The 17505-nt window shown below is 39.1% G+C and overlaps 1 protein-coding gene across 5 annotated transcripts in view; it reads right to left on the minus strand.

Moving 5' to 3' along the window:
* The window catches only part of PLCL2 (phospholipase C like 2), a 220206-nt gene that overhangs the window by 25090 nt on the left and 177611 nt on the right, over positions 1–17505 (minus strand). For 3 of the 5 annotated variants that reach the window (XM_023207344.2, XM_023207345.3, XM_023207346.2), the window contains exon 5: positions 10737–10846. In XM_023207344.2, the coding sequence (XP_023063112.1) occupies positions 10737–10846 (110 nt within the window). Of the gene's footprint in view, positions 1–7524; positions 8053–8855; positions 8928–10736; positions 10847–17505 lie in introns of those variants that run through there. The other 2 variants (XR_002730694.2, XM_023207347.2) reach the window with 2 other exon arrangements.

Consider the following 17505-nt stretch of genomic DNA (forward strand, 5'->3'; position numbering starts at 1 on the left):
AAAAAAAAAAAAAAAAAAAAAAAAAAAAAGGAAACAAATGCCAGTCTTTTAAGTCTTCAAGATAAGCACTGTACCTCAGGTGAAAATGAAGAAAATCAAGACAAATGTCATACCAGGTGCAAAAACCATCTGTTTCATTGATTTATTTTTTGGCAGAAGTCTTAGGTTCCTAAAGAGCATGAATCTCTAATTACTTTCAGGGTTTATTGATAGTCTTGTTTCTGATGGTAGAGGGGCACAGGTCAGGAGAGCTAGCCTGGCAGCCATTCATCTGGAAAACATCTTGGGCTGTAACAAGCTTAATTTAAGTCCAAGATATGATATAGATGCTATAAAAAAAAGTCCAGCCATTCCAGCCACCCCAGATGAGATCCAGCCATGTGAGTGCCTTCTTGGATGTTCCAGGCCAAGCTGAGTTCCCAGCAGAAGAAAATCTCTTAAGTGATCCCAGCTAACACTGTATGGAGCAGGAAAATCAACTGGCTGAGCCCAGCTAACCCACAGAATCACAAGAAATAAGAAGTCGTTGTTTTAAGCCACTAGTTTTGTAGTGGTTTGTTATATAGCAATAGACAACTGAAACAGTCACCAAAGGGAGCCATATGTTGTGCTATCTGACAATACCTTCCTGGACAAAGTGGATTAAAGCAGAGAGAGAACCTGATCAAAGGACACTTAATACAAGAGGAGATTTATCAGGACCACTGGTCTGGAGCTAAAAGCCTAGGCTGAGGTAGGAAATACAAATAGACTGAGTACTTGAAATAAACGCTGAGAAGGTATGGTAAAGAACAGACCAAGGCCAGAAAAAGTTATAAAGCAGTAGAAACTCTGAGTGAACAGAATGAGCCAGCCAGCAGAAGCAGCAGAATGGAGAAGAGGCGGAAAGATAAGCAGAAAGACCCCTGTTCCACAGAGAGGGTCAGCTACCTCAGGGGCCGCCAGGTTTTCGGACAGCTTGCTATTGTCATGAGGCTGGACTGCAGTTTCCAGTCTCCAAGTTCCCTGAGGTCCCTGTCCCTCTCATGATCCCTTGTGTGAGCCAGCATCTGTGGCCACTCCTCTGTGAGCTGGCCAGAGAGAGTTTCTACTCTTGGTAACCAAAACAGACCAATGAAAACAGGACTCTTCTAGTATGAGATTCTACCATTTTAGGAGTGGCAATCAATCGACACAGTGAAAATTACCACCAGTACAGTGAATATTTTGGCAACTGGAAAATAAAGGTAGAGGAAGTCTTGATTAAGCTGGTGGATTGAAAATGCATTACAGAATTTCCATTCCACATTCCTGATGAAATGAGCATAAATAAAGCCAAGCAAAAAGCCACAAACAGCAACCAAACTAAAAAAGGGGTATAACATCATTCTATAAACTAAAACTCATAGAAGTCATGTTGGCAAGTCATAAAAGTTCTGAAAGTTCTATCTCAAACACAACCAAACCAGAGAGATGAAAACTGAGCGAACATCCTTTCTGTTTCATGGAGTAACAGATGGGGCAGAGGGTGGGAAGAAAGAAATGACCTAGGAAAAGTTGGAAATGTGGCTGGCATACAATTAGAAAACCAGACAGAATGCAGAAAACAATGACTTTCAGATAGTACAACACAGTGATCCTGAGAGAAGAAATACAAAGAATCGTGTCCAGCTTACTGCTTGCAGTTTCCAGGTGCAGTGCAGGAAAGGGGAACTCAAACAGAGCCCAGCAGTCCCACTGGGGTGAGAAGACAGAGCGTGGAGTTCAGGGAGCCAACAGTGGCTAGAATATGAGGGGCCGAGAAGCAGAGAGGAAGGAGTTGGAAAACAGCTATTGTGAATATATGACATGTCTTCAAGAAGGTAGAGGATATGACTAGCATGAACAGAAACATGAGAAATTTGAAATTAAAAATAAAACTGAATAGGATTAATGGCAGATTAGATATTACAGAAGATAGAAGTATTGCTTGAAAATACAGCAATATTGCTTGAAGACATAGAAATAAAAATATCAAGAATTAAAAAGGAAAACAAAAAGGAAACGGCTGAGTAAGGTAATTCCAACACGTTGGGAGGCTGAGGTGGGAGGATTGTTTGAGGCCAGGAGTTTGAAACCAACCTGGGGAACATGGCAAAATTAGTCTCAACAGAAAATGTATAAGTTACCCAGGCATGGTAGCATGTGCCTGTGGTCCCAGCTACTCAGGAGGCTGAGATGAGAGGATCATTTCAGCTCAGAAGGTTGAGGCTGCAATGAGTAGTGTTCATGCTACTGCACTCCAGCCTGGGCAAGAGTGAGATCCTGTCTCAAAAAAAAAAATTTTTTTTTAAACCACAGAAAATATTTAAAAACTAATGAATAAGCATCTGTGATTGTGGGATAATAATATCAAGCAGTATATTTATACATATAATTGGAGTTACAGAAAGATGGTAGAAAGGGTAAGAGAGAAAAACATTTCAGGAAAGAATCACCAAAAAGTTTCCAAATTTGTTAAAAACTATAAATTCACATATCTAAAAATCTCAACAAACCCCAAGCAGAAGAAACATAAAGAAAACCACATCAGAGCCTGTCATATATTTTTTAAAACTCATATACACACAAAGATGCTCAACCCCCATCCACTTACTAGAATGACAAAACTGACAATCCCAAGTGTTGACAAGGATGTGGTGCAACTGAAACCCTTGTAACACTGCTGAGGACATGCAAAATGGAACATCAGTTTTATTTTAAAGCACTGTGGCAGTTTCTTATCAAGTCTCACATACATTTACCATGTGACCCAGCAATCGCACTCATATTTACCCAAGAAGAATAAAAACATGTCTATACAAAGACTGATATGTCAATGTTCATTGAAGGTTTATTTATAATAGCTAAAAATTGGAAACAACACAAATGTCCATAAATCGGTGCATGTATAAACAAAATGTGTTATATCCATAAAACAGAATAATATTTAGCAATAAAAAGGACTGGAGTACTGAAACCTACATTAACTTGTATGACTCAAAGCACTATGCTACATGAAAGAAGCCAGGCAGAAAAGACTGGATGCCATGGAATTCCATTTATATGACATTCTGGAACAGGTGAAACTATAGAGACAGAAATAAGATAAGTGGTTGCCAACATAAAGGATTTTACCACAAAGGGGCACAATGCAATTTGGGGGAGCAGGGTGACACCTATCATCATTGTGCTGGGGGTTGCATGACTCCAGATATAGTTTATTTTATCACACTTCACAAATACTGCATTTTTTTTTTTTTTTTAACAAACTGAATGTTTGTGGCAACCTTGCGTCAAGCAGGTTTACAGTGTCATTTTTCCAACAGCATGTGTTCACTTTGTGTCTCTGTGTCACATTTTGGTAATTCTTACAATATTTCAAACTTTTTCATTATTATTACATCAGTTATGGTGATTTGTGATTGGTGGTATTTGATGCTACTACTATAATTGTTTTGGGGCACTATAAGGTGTGCCCTTCCTTATAAGACAGCAAACTTAATTGGTAAATGTTGTGTGTGTTCTGACTGTTCCACTGGCCACTCTCCATCTCTCTCTGTCTCTTTAGGCCTCCCTAACGACATGAAAAGTCCCTGAGACATAACGATATGAAAATTAGGCCAAAAAATAACCCTACAAAGGCCTCCAAGTGTTCAAGTGAAAAGAAGAGTTGCACTTGAAATAAAAAACTAGAAATAATAAAGCTTACTGAGGAAGGCCAAGTTCAAGTCAAAAGCCAAGATGAGCAAAAAGCTAGGCCTCTTGCACCAAACATTTATCCAAGTTGTTAATGCAAAGGAAAAGCTTGTGAAGGAAAGTTAAAGTGCTGTTCTACTGAACTCACGAATGATGAGAAAGCAAAGCTGCCTTATTGCTGATATGCAGAAAGTCTGAGTGGTCTCAATAGGAGATCAAACCAGCCACAACATTCTCTTAAGCCAAAGCCTATTCCAGAGCAAGGCCCTAACTCTCTTCAATTCTATGAAGACTAAGAGAGGTAAGAAAGTTGCAGAAGAAAAGCTAGAGGCTAGCAGTGGTTGGGTCATAGGTTTAAGGAAATAAGCCATCTCCATCACATCAAAGTGCAATGCAAAGCAGCAAGTGCTGATGTAGAAGGTGCAGTGAGTTACCCAGAAGATTTAGCCAAGATCACTGATGAAGGTGGCTATACTAAACAACAGATTTTCAGTATAGATGAAACAGCCTTCTATTGAAAGAAGATGCCATCTAGGGCTTTCATGGCTCAAAAGGAGAAGTCAATGCTTGGCTTCAAGGGTTCAAAGGACAGTTTGATAAACTTGTTAGGGAATAATGCAGTTGGTGGCTGTAAGTAGCAGCCGATGCTCATTGGCCATTCTGAAAATCCTAGGGTCCTTAAGAATTATGCTAAATTTACTCTGCCTGTGCTCTATAAATGGATCAATAAAGCCTAGATGACAACATACGTGTTTACAGCATGGTTTCCTGAATATTTTAAGCCCACAGTTGGGACTCAGTAAAAAAGGTCCCTTTCACAATATTACTGCCTATCAACAATGTACCTGGTCACACAAGTGCTCTGATAGGGATGCACAAGGAGATTAACATTGTTTTCATGCCTGCTAATACAATATCCATTCTGCAGCCTATGGATCAAAGAATAATTTTGACTTTCAAGTCTTATTATTTAAGAAATACATTTAATAAGGCTATAGCTGCCATAGATAGTGATTCCTCTGATGAATCTGGGTAAAGTAAATTGAAGACCTTCTGGAAAGGATTCACCATTCTAAGATGCCATTAATAACATTCATGATTCATGGGAGAAGTCAGAATGTCAACATTAACAGGAGTTTGGAAGAAGCTGATTTTGGAGGAAGTTGATCCCAGCCCTCATGGTTGACTTGGAGGGGTTCACGACGACAGTGGGGAAAGTACATGCAGATGGGATGAAAATAGCTAGATAACTAGAATTAGAAATAGAGCCTGAAGAGGTGACTAAATTGCTGCAATCTCATCGTAAAACTGTAATGCATGAGGAGTTGCTTCTTATGAATGAGCAAAGAAAGTGGTTTCTTGAGATGGAATCTACGCCGGTGAAGATGCTGTGAACACTGCTGTAATTACAGCAAAGGAGTTGGAATATTACATACACTTAATTGATAAAGGAAAGGCAGGGTTGGAGAAGACTAATTTTCAAAGAAGTTCTACTGTGGGTAAAATGCTACTGAACAGCATTGCATGTTACAGAGAAATCTGTGGTGAAAGAAAGAGTCCATCGGTGCAGCAAGCTCCATTGTTGTCTTATTTTAAGAAATTGCCATGAGCCACCCTAGCCTTCAGCAACCACCACCCTAATCAGTCATCACCCATTAACATGGAGACAAGATCCTCCTCCAGCAAAAGGATTACACCTAGCTGAGGGCTTAGATGATTATTAGCATTTTTTAGCAATAAAGTATTTTTAAATTAAGCTATGTACTTTTTTTTAGACATAAATGCTACTGTACACTTAATAGACCATATTATAGTGTAAATATAACTTTTATATATACTGGGAAACCAAAAAAATAATGTGACTCACTTTATTGTGATGTTTGCTTTATTGCCATGGTCTGGAACTGAAAAAGCAGTCTCCAAGGTATGCCTTTATATACATTTGTCAAAACTCATAGGATTTTGTGCTCAAAATTGGTGAATTTTATTTTACAAACATTATGTCGCAAAGCTGACACACAAAAAAGAATGATGCAGAGTATCTAACGGAGGGAGGTTTGAAAGTTGGTTTCTAAATCAAAGAAGCAACTGGAGGCCTGTGGGAATGGATTACATCCTCTCCCCAGTTTGCAGCAGAAACCCTAGAACAGGACATTTTACAAACTCTGAGAAGAGAAAGCTGGGTCCAAGTATCATAAGAAGCCTGGCAATGACACCCGCTGGCTTTCTCTCTTTTCCCTGCTATTCATGTAGGCTGCAGGAAAGCATGGGTGCCTTCTCAGATTGATGGTGACAGTGAACCAATTTAAATACTGAACTTCAAGTGACATGGCAATTACAGTTTTAAGACCAAATATAAATACTTTTAACATAGACAATAAAAAAACCAATATGCTCCATCTAGTAATATTAGAGGATGCTCGTATTATCATCTTTCTTTTTTTTGAGACAGAGTCTCGCTCCGTCGCCCAGGCTGGAGTGCAGTGGCGCCATCTTGGCTCACTGCAACATCTGCCTCCTGGGTTCAAGTGATTCTCCTGCCTCAGCCTCCCAAGTAGCTGGGATTACAGGCACCTGCCACCATGCCCAACTAATTTTTGTATTTTCAGTAGAGACGGGGTTTCATCATGTTGGCCAGGCTGGTCTTGAACTCCTGACCTCAGATGATCCACCCGGCTTGGCCTTCCAAAGTGCTGGGATTACAGGCATGAGCTACCATGCCCGGCCCATACTGTCATCTTTCATAGCAGGTCAATCAACAATACTTATAACTAAAACATGGAGCTTTAAAAATGCCCGACAAAATGACTTCTATTAACATTTTTCATAATCCCTTTTCTTAACCTCAAAGGGATCTTTTGGGAAATGGAAATAAATCTTTATTATGGTAGAAATTGCTCACCAATTCATTTAGCATCTTTATGGTTAAGTAAAATGAAATTTAGTACTTAAAAAATATTAAAGAACAATTATATTAGAATTCTATCGGTCAGGCACGATGGTTCATGCCTGTAATCCCAGAACTTTGGGAGGCTGAAGTGGGCGGATTACTTGAGGTCAGGAATTCGAAACTAGCCTGGCCAAGATGGTGAAACCCTGTCTCTACTAAACATACAAAAATTAGCTGGGCATGGTGGCACATGCATATGGTTCCAGCTATTTGGGAGGCTGAGGCAGGAGAATCACTTGAACCCAGGAGACAGAGGTTGCAGTGAGCTGAGATTGTGCCACTGCATTCCAGCCTGGGTGACAGAGTGAGACTCCAACTCAAAAAAGAAAAAGAAAAAAAAAGAATTATATCTACTGACATAACTTATTTCATAATATCTGAGACATTAGTGCTTGTGAGATGTGCCAGTATTTTATGTAGCACTAACAAAGAAAAATCATTGCCAATTTAAACAGGATATAATGCAAAGATGCCATGGACTATAAGAGGTACGCTAATTTCAAAGATACCGAAAGTGTGAAGAAAAAGTATGACTTAGAATCAATAAAATATGTACTGATCCATCCAGACATATTCATATAGAAAGGTTTCTGGAATAAGGTCACCTACATCTAATAATGGTTATTTCTCAGAGGGATAATCTTGGGTCATTTAAAAACATTTTTCTTTTTTAAAAAAGATAGATTTACAATAACAAATGAATGCTTTTTTTTTTTTTTCAAGAAAAAAAAAGACTGGAAGTATGCCAAGATGTTAATAGTAGATAATTTTGGGCGTGGCAGTTATAGATGACTTTATTTCTTCTTTGTTCATTTCTGAATTTTAAAAGAACCTTCAAAATTAAAAAACTAAACAAAGCAAGTAAAGATTCATAAAAACTGGGACAGACATCCTTTAATGAAAGGACATTTTTAGTGGCAGGAATTCCTCTCAGGGTGATCAATGGTCCCAGTTTGCCCAGATTGTCCTGGTTTTAGCACTGAATGTCTTGTTCCTGGGATGGCTGGTCACCCTACCTCCTTATGGTTCAAATGACTATGGTGATGCATCAGGAAAGCTTTTGATTCTAGGACAATAATAATAAGGTTTGTTTTTAGTGTGCCTCAGAGTCCTCCAAGAAACTTGTTAAATAAGCAGATTCCTTGGTTCCAAGCCTAGAGATTCTGGTCTGGGAAGGCTGGGGTTAGGCTTAGGGGACGGCATTTTTAAGCATCCCAGGTAATTCTCAAGCCTTGGCCTGTTTCAGAGCTCCTTCAGCAGTCTTCCTGGCTTCCTCCTTCACTTCCTCTTCTCTGCATTTCCGGGGTCATCTGAAACCCTCCCTAAGCATTTGTGCCACTGGGAGCCTCCTGCTGTGTGTTTACTGCTGGCCATCTGCCTGGAGCACTGCCACCTCTCCAAGTTCACTGCAAAGAAAAAGTGATGGGAGGAACTCAACAGATCCCATGCCCTCCTGCCAGGAAAATACTGGTAGCTCAACTCAGACCTACATTCACGTTCAAGATTCCCTGTCAGCACTCATTCTTCTAAAGAAAGTTTAAATCAGTGACATACAGGAATGAAAAAAGCCCCCCATTCTACAGAAATGACACACAGATCTTTCCAATTCTTCCTCATCCCTCACTTACGTTCTACCATCCTCAAACACCATCTGTAGCAAATATTATCCTGGAAATTAAAAAAAGACCTATTACCCCATCCTATACATTTACTTCCATATGAACATAAGTCTGAGGTGTTAATTCTCTCTCCTGGACACAATTCAAAAGAAAGTAGGTTTCTTCAGTGTATCTATTTGGTCCAATTACTTCTAAAATATGGCACACTGCTTTATGTCAGCTGTTTTTCATTAATATGTGCATCAGGCTCCCATTTTTGGTGGCTCTCGGCCCAGTGCTTCTCAAACTTTAATGTGTCTAAGAATCACCTGGGGATCTTGTAAAAATGCAGGTTCTGAATCAGCAGGACCAGGGTGGGGCTTGAGATTCTGAATTTCTAACAAGTTCCCCCCTGAGGCCTAGGCTGCTGGTTCCCGGACCACACAGGAGTAGCAAGGGTACTTGACAGGCCAAAGTTTGGTCCCTACGTCTTTATTTCCCTCTAATAAAATTAAAACAAAGTGAGCATTTGTTCCTACCACAGGGCTTAATCTGCTGTGCTATATTTTCTGAGTTTACAGGAAATTTGTAGTGTGCCCCCCACCTCTGACCAGGAGTGAATCAGCAAATTGTAAAGCCAAATCCTTTTTCGTTGTAAATTCTTACGTCTGCCGTTTACTGATCTGCAAACAATCAGGGTTACATTCTAAGCAAAATAGGTATATAAGAAAAGTACATATGTAAAGAGGGAAATGTCTGAAGAAGTCAAGAAAATGATCTTAATTATAAAAATAAGTAGAAGTTTAACGTGAGAAAAATGCAAATGGTGACTAGCTTTGGAAGAGACCTTTTATTACATCAAATCTGAAAATTATTGTCAGCTCCAGGGATGGAGCTTTTAACTTGAGGGGGAATGAGGAAATTTAAAATGGCAGCTGTGATAATGTCTTTACGGTCTTGAATCTGTTGGGGCTCAGAAAACAATACCCCAAAAGATGACACTGACATGCTGACCTAAAGAAGCAGGCTCAAGGTTTCTCTGACCACCCCCACCACATATCTCTCAGTCCTCTCTCTCCCAAAGATGAGGCTGTTCAAATTCCCTTATCTAACTAGAAACTGAACCTACCAAGGACGAGCACAAATGCTTCTGATCTCCTCTCTGAAATTTCATTAACCAGAGAAGATTAAAATTTGTATTACAGAAGAAGAGACTGAAAATTTAACACCACAACTACAGCACAAAGAACTTCCTCCCAAACTATTTTTCCTTCTCAGACCATTCGATTCCCAAAGAGAATCATTTACTATCCCATTTCTGAGCACTGGGCCCATTCATTTCCCTTAAAATTCATTTACTACCCCTCAAAAACGGCCACATTTCCCCCATGTCCCTCCACTATGAAGCAGGGTTTGTAAGCATCAAGATCACACTGGGTTGTTAGGTAATCATCCTCCTGTCATTCCCCATGCTTCTGCACCTTAAATAAATATAATATGTAGGTCTTTCCATGCCTGCTAATCTGTCACTTGTCGGTTTGTTTTCAAGGCAGCTTCAGAGGGTGAAAGGGAAGCCTTCCTTTCTTCCCTACAAATTCAGCGAAGCAGAAAGTTTGGAAGGCAAACACCAGAGAGTAATTTTACATTTATTAATTGTCCAAGATCTGGAATGAAATAACCTCTGTGTTATTATTATTGATGCTCTGTGAATAACACTGAGAAGAACTATTGAGGTAAAACTCAAAAGTTTCGAGGTACATACACCATATTATTTTTAAAATTATGTCATATTACATATAAAGTAGAAAATCAGCCTGAGAGAATGCACAGCAAAAGGCCAACAGTAATTGTCTCTGGATGATGGGATTGTGTTCACCTTTGATTATTGCTCTTTTGACATTTTTGACAATGAAAATATATTATTTTATAATAAAAATAAAAAAGCTAATTTTTAAAAACTGTTATGCCAAAATAGATATGCATAGAGATGGCATTTCCCTTCAAGAAATATTTCTTTCAATAACAATTCTTTTATGTATTTCCTTTGATTATGCTCCATACAATTCTTTTCTATTTATTTCTGGGATTATATGAACATTATAGCTATAATTATAAAGTGTTATATGAAATTTGAGTAACTAGAATCTTTAAATTCCCAATCATTCCTCTGTAATCAATATTTTCTATTTTACATATAGCAACTGGCATTTATAAACTTTAAAATGTCTTAAGGAGAAAATGACAAAGTCCTTTATCTATCAGAACCTACAATGTGCCAATCATAGAAGTTCCCCTGTTCTTCATCTGATCTACAATGCCAAACTGTTGTGCCTACAGACTCTAGGAGGGCAGAGCTCTTCATGTGATTTCTGTATCCATTCTACAATCTCAGTGGCTGACCATGTACCATGCAGGAAATGTTATACTAAGAGAGGGAAGCATGCTGTAAAAGACTGCAAAATCACCAGCATCAGAAACAACTCTGTAGATACCTTTAAGATGGTAATATTCCAGGTAAAGCTCTCCACTGCTTTTTGTAGCTTTCTTTCCTTCAAACCTTCCTTGGTGCCTATGCTGTGCAAGTGTTCATGGAATTCCATGGCTGAAAGAAATAAAAAAGACAAAGTATATTACCTCCCATCCAATCTGTGGTAATGAACTGGAAATATTTCTTTTTCTAGGTAAAGTTAAAATGATTCCAACCTCCAGTGGAATTTCATAAATGTGTCCATTCAATAATGTAATAATGGGGACAAAACACTGAAAAATTATGGCAACAACAAGGCAGAAGGCATCTTCGAAGTCAGCAATTGTTCCTCATTGTTTAGGAGGGAAACAGGGCACCTGTGATCACTGTTAATCTTATTTTAGAGAAGGGAAGCTCAGCAAGCTTCAGAGATGGGAGACTGCAAGGGAGCAGAAAGAAGGGCTGGGACCAGCACTGGACCTGGACTCTCAGAAGGCGGATTTCAGCTCCACTGAGAACACAGTGGAGACCAGAGATAGAAAGAATGCAAAGTAATGTATTTTCTGTCACAGAAAGGGTCAATCTGAGGTCAAAGACCAAGCCCACAGTACAAGGAGGGGAGTGGAGAAAGACCCTGAACTCTAACTCTGCATTTATGCTACAACTCTACATCAGAATTTATATAATAAATAAATATTCCCTACTGCTGTTCAAAATAATTTCTGCAAGATCTATAGATCCTCTAATTCAAATTTAGTTTACAGGGTTTTCACATAAATTTTAAAAATTTTATGCTTTTTTTCCATTAGATGGAAAAATCTTAATTCCTAATCACACCAATATAACTGCTAATAGTAAGACTACTGAATCCAATTTAAACATTCTTAGCATTTTTTTGTCCTTAGAGTATAAGTAATTGAGAATGTTCAGTGAAAAATATGATGTTCTAGGGTGAGCTGGAATAATTCTTTTCTCTCTGTGGTTATGTTACTGACAATGTACAATTAGGTCATGTGTTTCTTTTTTTCTCATTTTACATGTATGTGGTGGGGGGAGTACTTTTTTTGATGTAATTTGTTTTATGGATTATGTCAAAACATTACATAATTCCAAAGTTAAACTACATATTGAGTGAATTCAGGTAAGTTTTGCCTCATTTATGGTCTTCTCTACCTTGATCCTTCTTCCCTTTATATGTTCTTATTAGTTTTTTATTGTATTGTTTCTCTTTGTAAATGTAATCAAATGTGTACATATTATTCATAATCTTCCTTTCTCACAGGAAAGTAGCATACTATGTACTGTGTCCTGCATGTTGGTTATTTTCTTTCTTTTTCTCACACAATTGCATAGTGGAGTTCACTCCATGTCAGTGTATAGAGCTCTTCCTCACTCTTTTCTGTAACAGCTACAGACTCCACTGTGTAGATGAACCAGCATTTATTTAACCAGCTCCCTACTGAAGGACGTTGTATGGTTTAAAAACTTTTGCTATTACAAATAATTTAGCACTGTTGTAAAGTTTACAAGACCTTTTGTACATTCTTTTGCGCACTTTTACTCTTCAGTTGGGCATTCCGATTTCTAATTCCCTTTCTATGCAACACCATTTCAAAGCAACTCTTTATATGGTGACTGACAACAACTTTATTCCTTAATGTCTTTAAATATCAAGCAAAAGCTGACACACATATCATAAATACAATAAATGGCCAATTTAGTCTTTTCACTTCTGTGTTTCTTTCTCTCACCTAACCAGGAGCTGTGGTCCTACTTCCTGTTATGCTAATAAGATATGGTAGCCTCACTGGTTTTGGGAAAGAACAGTAACTAGTAAGATTCATTCCACTCTCCAGGGAACTAACCCATGGACCATTCCCCTTTTCTCCAACTTCTCTTTTGCTGATGATGGTACTTGAGAACATTCCAACTTGGTTAATGAATAAGCCCCCTCCACCCCAATGCCACACACACACGTTCCCCACTCTTCACCTCTAGGAGACTCCCTGGAGTGTGCTGCATGACTCAGATCCACCCATTGGGGCCCTAATGATAAGACTGATGTGCTTGGCTTTTCTAAGTTTTAATATTGGACTTCAAGAGTTCTGGATTTCCAAACAGGAATAATTAATACTCATTATGTTTCTGGCAGTCAGAAGCTGCCATATTCTCATAAGTATCACTGAGGCTTGCAGAATGGAATCCATGACTGGAATTATAGGAAAGGAGACACAAGAGTGGGAGGAGGGGGTAGCTCTCTACAAACAAGAAATATGACTCCATGGACTGTAAGATGAATGGGAAAAGAAACTAGGAGGAAAAATGGAAGTGATATTAACTAAAGCAGGACCACATATTACAATTGCTTGACCGGATGTGGGCTCTTCACAATGGTTTTTTATGGCATTTCAAAACTGGCACAAGGTGTAACAATAATAGTGAGGGATTTTTCTAACATCAAGGTATCTGCATGGAAGCCTCACTCTGCTAGGGGCAGACTGTTTATGGTGCCTTGCTGAACATTTGATCACCTGTAAGGTAATGAGGCAATGACAGGAACTGGTATGCTAGGCTTAATTCCAGCTCACATAATGTAAGTATGGAACAGCAGAAGAAGGGAATGCTGAGCTTAGACAAACAGCTACTCTTAAGAAAACAGCTTTCAGGCCAGGCGCGGTGGCTCACGCCTGTAATCCCAGCACTTTGGGAGGCCGAGGTGGGAGGATCACGAGGTCAGGAGATCGAGACCATCCTGGCTAACAAGGTGAAACTCCGTCTCTACTAAAACACAAAAATTAGCCAGGCGTAGTGGCAGGCGCCTGTAATCCCAGCTACACGGGAGGCTGAGGCAGGAGAATGGTGTGAACCTGGGGGACGGAGCTTGCAATGAGCCGAGATAGTGCCATGGCACCCCAGCATGGGCAACAGAGCGAGACTCCTGTCTCAAAAAAAAAACCTTTCAGAAACTTCAGAAAGTACGAGCCTAGGGAACAGGCTGCCTTGAGAAGGACTGGGGACTTAAAGACGAAACAGAGTTGAAAGGATAAAAAATGATATAGATAAGGAAGAAATGGGGAAACATTTAAAGAAACAAGTGTAGCTGCATACATGGCTGCTATCTAAAAAGCTCATATTTTACAAGTCTATTAAAAAAATGAGACGAGACCATTCTCCCTTATCTTACTCCTCTTAAAATACCTCTAGCCCAATAAAAGTTCACAGGGACATGCAAAATGTTTTATTAGTGAAGCTCTTTTAAAAAACAGGCAAAAAGGTAATAAATTGAACACTGGAAATACTAAGTTAAAAATAAAAAACTCAGACTATCAATCCCATTGTCATTTATTTAATCATTTGAGTTGCTGCATAATATATCTGTTTCTTTTAAACAAGTCTTTTTTTATTTTTATTTTTTATTTTGAAACGGAGTCTCACTCTGTTGCCCAGGTAAGGGTGCAGTGGTGTGATCTCGGCTCACTGCCACCTCTGCCTCCTGGGTTCAAGCAATTCTCCTGCCTCAGCCTCCCAAGTAACTGGGATTACAGGCGCCTGCCACCACACGAGGCTAATTTTTGTATTTTTAGTAGAAATGGGGTTTTACTATGTTGGTCAGGCTGGTCTTTTAAACATTTCTGTGTTATTAACTTAGAAATGACTGATCTTTGCTAATCCACCAGAGTGGATTTTGCTAATCAACTAATTTGAAGCACACATTGATTTTATTTTGTTAAGAAAAGGTTCTCACCTTGACCTTTCACTGTCTCCCTGTGACATGCGAGGGCCAGGGCAAGGACTAAGGATACACAACCAAGGGAATCGCAAGGCAACTTGCCAGGCACTTCACATATGCTGTAAAAGAAATGCAGACAGAGGCTACAGCACTTTCCTAAGGAAGTGGCAAAGAAAGATTTTAATCTTGGTTTGTCTGATATAGTCATATGTGTAAAATAATTACTCTGTGGGCAGAACATTGTAAGGGCTATTGCATAGCTACCAGTTAGAAGGGAAGAGAGAGAGAGAGAATGAGATTATACATTTGAACTGGATCAGTCTATATATATACAACAAAAGAAATCCATTAAGATATCTAAGATGCAAATTGCATTATTCTCTCAGTACTAAATTACTAGGAAATCTATTCCTAGCATGTCACAGGAGGTCTTCAGAGTTCTTTACAACAACAGTGCTGTATAAAGAACTTCTCTGGGTTAGAAGTTAAGTAACCACTTCATTTTTCAAATTATTTTCAGCAAAGAAACATTAGCCCAACGAACAAGTCCTTCTCTTACTAAAAAGCTGAAGAGTAGCACCTCTTCTCCTTCTGTAAGTCATATTATTCTGTCTAAAGACTAGATAGAGTGAGTTTTAAAGTAGCTGGTGAAAATCAGGTGAGAAATAAAAAGCTTGAGACTAAGTCACACTCCCTCTCCCCCCACCGCAAGAAGTCAAGTTTGTTTTATTTTAAAACTCCTTGCACTTTAATTACAGGAAGAGAAAAGATGAGGGACTCCCACTGTGGGGATGCGAATGGAGCATGATCCAGTGTTGGCAAAAGCTGTGGTGAGCAAGGAGCTGTGTGCACCTGTGACTGCAGTTGAACAGGCAAAAGTGGATTACAGTAATCCAGAGAATTTAAAGAGCATGTGAGGAGGGTCTGGGGGAACTTGTCAGAGAATAGTGGGCACAGGCAGCACAGAGAAGTCACAATGGAGACTAGAGAGTGTATCTCAAACCTCAACGAGTAACAGAATCGCTAGAGGTGTGTTTAAAGTGCAGGTTCCTACGTCTCCCTGGAGGTTCTGATTCAGGAGGTCGGCGGTGGGCCCAGCCACAGACATTTTCAGATTTCCATGCAAGAGGACTAGGGATCATTTTGAAGAAAACCTGATTAGGAAGATGGGGAGATGGGACTGAGAGGTGCAAACTCCATGTCCAGTAGGTATCAGAGGGTCATTATTAGAGGGGTATTTCAGAAAATCTAAGAACTGTAAGACTGTCTATCCTAAAAGACAAGAAGGAAGGAGGGAAGGAAGAAGCAAGGAAGGAAGGAAGGAAGGAAGGAAGGAAACGAGAGAGGGAGGGAGGGAAGGAAGGAATGAAGGAAGGGAAAGAAAGAGACACAAGCGTTTTTCATTGATGAATTATAGGTAAGAAAAACCTACAAACTTAATAAAAATAATTTGAATTTTATTGATCCTGAGAAAATTTCTTTTGTGATGATCATCTGCATATTTAGAAGGTCATATTTAGAAGTTTTTTAACTGTTGATTTAAGCCAAAAGAGTCCTAATATTCTTACAGAGTGTGGCTGTTAGCTTATGTGGCCAGAGCATTGCCTGCTGGATGTATGAAAAGCCACCAGGCAGACACTGGGGAGAATAAACAGAAAGGCAGATTCGGGACGGTGTCAAGGTTGCTGCTGCTGCCTCTGCTTAGTGACGGTAACAAGAATTCCCACTGTGAAAACAATCTTCAGGTTCACAAATAGAAACTAGGCCAATAATAATGAGGGGATAAAAAGCAGGATTTTTTTTTCAAAAACAAGTTCCATTTACCTGTGTGTTTCCAATATCTACCAAATACTATAGCAACACATTTGCATCCTAAATTTGTATGTTTTAGAGTCATGTATAGCTGTTCATATTATTTTGAAGTTAACTGTTTAACAAAATAATTGTATTTTTTCTATTAGCCAATGTCCCATATACTAGTCTAATTTAAACTAAATGGCACTATAAAAGTCTCAAATAGTATGGCCTTGTCCATGTTTCCTTTAAAGGTGAAACATAACATTTTGGGGCAGCTATTAAAGAGGCAGGGAAAAGAACTAGGATTCCTTGATTCTACAACCATGTTGCCACCCAAGTGAGAAGAGGTAACAGTTAATTCTAGCCAAAGAAATGGAAAAAAACTTCATTTGAAAACCAACACTAACTAGGTAAACAGTCGTTTGGAAGTGTGACACCATTGCTATGTGCTATATATTTAACAGTCAGAATATACAGTGTGTTTAAAGACATCAAAGTTTGAAGGCTGTGAGTATATTACATGAATCCAATAAAACATGCAGGAATATGGATTAATGCTTAGGGGTAAATTATGTTCAGAGATTAACAAATGATCAGTGTCTCATACACAAACCTGGCTGGCCTGGTGTGGCTGCTCTTTCAACAAAATGATTGCCTTTGAGCCTCAGTTGCTCTGTGCCAAAGACCCAACCATTAGGTTCCTTTGACTCCATGACCCTAAGTTTCTGTTCCTAGGGAAAAGCAGTGGGTTATTTTTCTTCTGGAATGTTAACCATTAGGAAACCTGCTGCAATTTCTTTGTGATAATGAACTTGGGAACTAAGGGTATAAATAGTAGGTCATCAAGCAGCAGAGAAAGGACACATGGAAAATCCTTAGGTGATGTCAATGAGAGTTTAATTCAGTTCTTGTCAAAAGGGAATGGAGTTATAAGATGATTTACGGCAGAGCAAGATGGCCGAATAGGAACAGCTTCAGTCTCCAACTCCCAGTGCGAGCGACACAGAAGACAGGTGATTTCTGCATTTTCAACTGAGGAACGCAGCTCATTGCCAGCAACGGATCAAAGCTGGACGGAGAACGACTCTGATGAGATGAGAGAAGAAGGCTTCAGTCCATTAAACTTCTCAGAGCTAAAGGAGGAATTACATACCCAGCACAAACAAACTAAAAATCTTTTAAAAAGAGTGGAAGAATTGATAACTAGAATAATTAATGCAGAGAAGGCCATAAACGAACTGACAGAGATGAAAACCATGACACGAGA

Source organism: Piliocolobus tephrosceles, chromosome 2, assembly GCF_002776525.5.
Source record: "Piliocolobus tephrosceles isolate RC106 chromosome 2, ASM277652v3, whole genome shotgun sequence".
Lineage (NCBI taxonomy): Eukaryota > Metazoa > Chordata > Mammalia > Primates > Cercopithecidae > Piliocolobus > Piliocolobus tephrosceles.